This window comes from Nicotiana sylvestris, chromosome 9, assembly GCF_000393655.2.
Source record: "Nicotiana sylvestris chromosome 9, ASM39365v2, whole genome shotgun sequence".
Lineage (NCBI taxonomy): Eukaryota > Viridiplantae > Streptophyta > Magnoliopsida > Solanales > Solanaceae > Nicotiana > Nicotiana sylvestris.
In genome coordinates this window covers 92,136,379-92,139,035 of record NC_091065.1, presented here as the reverse complement: position 1 = coordinate 92,139,035, position 2,657 = coordinate 92,136,379, and the positions used below count along the sequence as shown (strand labels likewise).

The window sequence follows — 2,657 nt, the reverse complement described above, 5'->3', positions numbered from 1 at the left end:
CTGCAACGGTAACATCTTTTCACGAACTGGTATATTTTCGTAAAAATCAATTAGAATGGATGGATCGGAATTAATATCATCGATGGTTGCAAATATTTTTGGAAAAATGAAACTGTTCAAATTAAAGGAAAGAAATGACATTGCTGCGATCCTAATACATCAGTCCCGGCCCGTGGCCGCGGTTTCAATTCCAAGGTAAACATCCATCAAGAAGCTAAAGAGAAGAAAAAGCTAAGCTTATAAGATAATCTAATGGAAATTTAAACCAAGAGCAAAAATAGAAGAAGTCGATAATCAGATAAAATTTAATACTAAGAGTAACCAAGGCGGAGTTCCAAATCCAAATCCATATCTACATTATCCTCCTTTGCATGAGTTTGGAGCAACCCCATGTTAAAGTCCAATGTAACGAACTCTCTCTTTTTCCAAACCCTATTTTCATTGTTTCTCTTTACAAAATCTGGTGGCTGCTTCACTCCAAGAGAAACTTTCTTACTTAGAGTACTCTTAGCTACATCTCCCTTTAGATAGCTCCCTGTGAAATTAAACCTAGGAGACGACACTGATGAAATGCTAGGATTATGGTTAGGTTTTTTCGGAGATGAATTAGTATTATCACATGAAGGTGAAGGAGAGTAGTGTAAGAGTCTGAGTTTTGCCCTATCCCTTCTATGAACATTCATATGACCACCTAGAGCTTGTGCAGACCTGAATTCTCTCTTGCAAAAGCTACACTTATAGTCTCTTTCTGGCCATATCGAGGCAGAATCCCATATTTCTATGTGTGTGCTTTCTTTGAACTTCATTTTCTCCATGAGTTAGCTGGTTCTTTTTGAAAGAGAAAGAGATGTTTGAGAAAGAAAAAGTTGAGAGCTAAGTGTTGTAGCAGGGGTTGCTTTATTTATTCTACTGATGATGAAGTCAAGACATACTTATAAATATTTCTAGCGTGTGTAACTATGAGTTTGTACCTGCAAAATTTTTTGCAATGTCCTTTTCCGCTAAAAGAGATTGCTTAGCCGAGGAATTAAGGACTCATGATTCCTTTTCTTGCCATATATAGGACATTTTTTTAGATCACAGTATGCTTAGATATCTGTTGCGGAAAAACCTGATATATATAAAAAGGTAGCCCCACATCATAATTTACACAGATATTGTTCTCATGACCAAAAATTTTCATCATGGTCGAACCTTTCCTTATTACTTCAGATGAAATAAAGGTTCAAAATTTGTGATGATGTAATTTTGACCGGGTGTATATCTATTTTTTCTGCCAATTAATTAATCTTGATTCGTACTCTCACGTAAATAACAGTATGCACTTTTTGTGTGTGGTTGTTTTGGTTCACAAAGTAAAGCGAATGAAGTCAGCAATATATCATACAACAGAAGTGGTCGTTGTTTTACCTTTTAATTACATATATAGATGTGCTTCAAAATTCAAATGGAGAAGATTATTTTTTTTAAGCATACTTAGTGTCTCCAAGGACACTTTGATTACCTAGAATTGTTAGAGTATTACAAGCATTATAAGATAGAAATTTCTCAAAAACATAATGTTCCAGTAGTTCCTTTTCCACAAAACATTTTACATAAGATGTAGCTTTAACAAAAGTCTTCTTGCCTTCCAATTGATCCTTTACCTTTCTTGCCATGTGATGAGCTGGATTATTCCCTTGCCTGAATGTGTGCTGGAGGATTATCTCCTTCTATTAGTGCATTAACCACTTGCATTCATTAACAATATCGTCATATAACCTATTGCCCTGTAGGATGGATTGGATAGCCCCACAGAATCTGTCTCTATTACAAGCGGGGTATATTCTCCATTCCTTAACCATTTTGAGTCCCTCTAGTAGAGCTTTTATCTCCGCTTCTAGTGATCCACCTGCATATGATTGTTTACCAAAACCCACAATCCAGTGCCTTTTAACATCCCTAAAAAATACCTCCCAATCCACATTTTTGTGTAACACTGTCAAAGATCAATATTGAGTTTAGACTAAAATGAAGAAGATTATTGTTTATGCAATGAACATATAATGTTAAGCGTCTAATAATAGTGCATGGTTTATTATAATTAATATGAACGATAAGTACATTGCTATGTAGGGATTACCTACCATAAGAGTTTATCTTTAGATATTCTTCACGTACTATTATGCATTAAATATTACTCCTAATACTTTTAGTCTTGTGTAAGTTATGGTAGTATTAATAACACTAATTAAGTTTGATTTGATTTACGATACTAACTATAAATCTTATGCGGAGTTTACTGAAAACTAAACATTGTATTAATTAAGTTGCAGAGATTAATAATCTAGTAATGTAGAGTTCTTTTTTTACTAGAAATTAGCCAAACATTATGTAAGCATTTGTACTGAAACTAAATTTTATCTCTCAAATCAAATACGACTCTCCTAACTCCTACGTTTGTCGAGACATATACTAAGTAGGCTCGCCCTACATCACTATTCAAGTGTAGCGTTAAGTGGGCAAAAATTTTCATCACATCCTAAATGAGTATATATGAGGAGGTATAAATTAAGACAAGAAAATAAGTCTAAGAGCCTGTTTGGACTTAAAGAATGTTTTCCTTTTTTTTTTCGAAATCAATATTTGGCTATAAAATTTTCAATTTTCATTTGAAG

General features: G+C 33.8%; 1 protein-coding gene across 1 annotated transcript; it reads right to left on the bottom strand.

The window, feature by feature from the left end:
- Positions 1 to 311: 311 nt before the first annotated feature.
- On the bottom strand, positions 312 to 815 carry LOC104235925 (transcriptional regulator SUPERMAN-like). Its single transcript, XM_009789758.2, has one exon. The coding sequence runs from the start codon at positions 813 to 815 to the stop codon at positions 312 to 314; it is 504 nt and encodes a 167-aa protein (XP_009788060.1).
- Between the last annotated feature and the right edge of the window lie 1,842 nt (positions 816 to 2,657).

What these genes read in the sequence shown, in the direction of transcription:
- LOC104235925 (XM_009789758.2), bottom strand. Translation starts at nt 815, where the DNA reads ATGGAGAAAATGAAGTTCAAAGAAAGCACACACATAGAAATATGGGAT.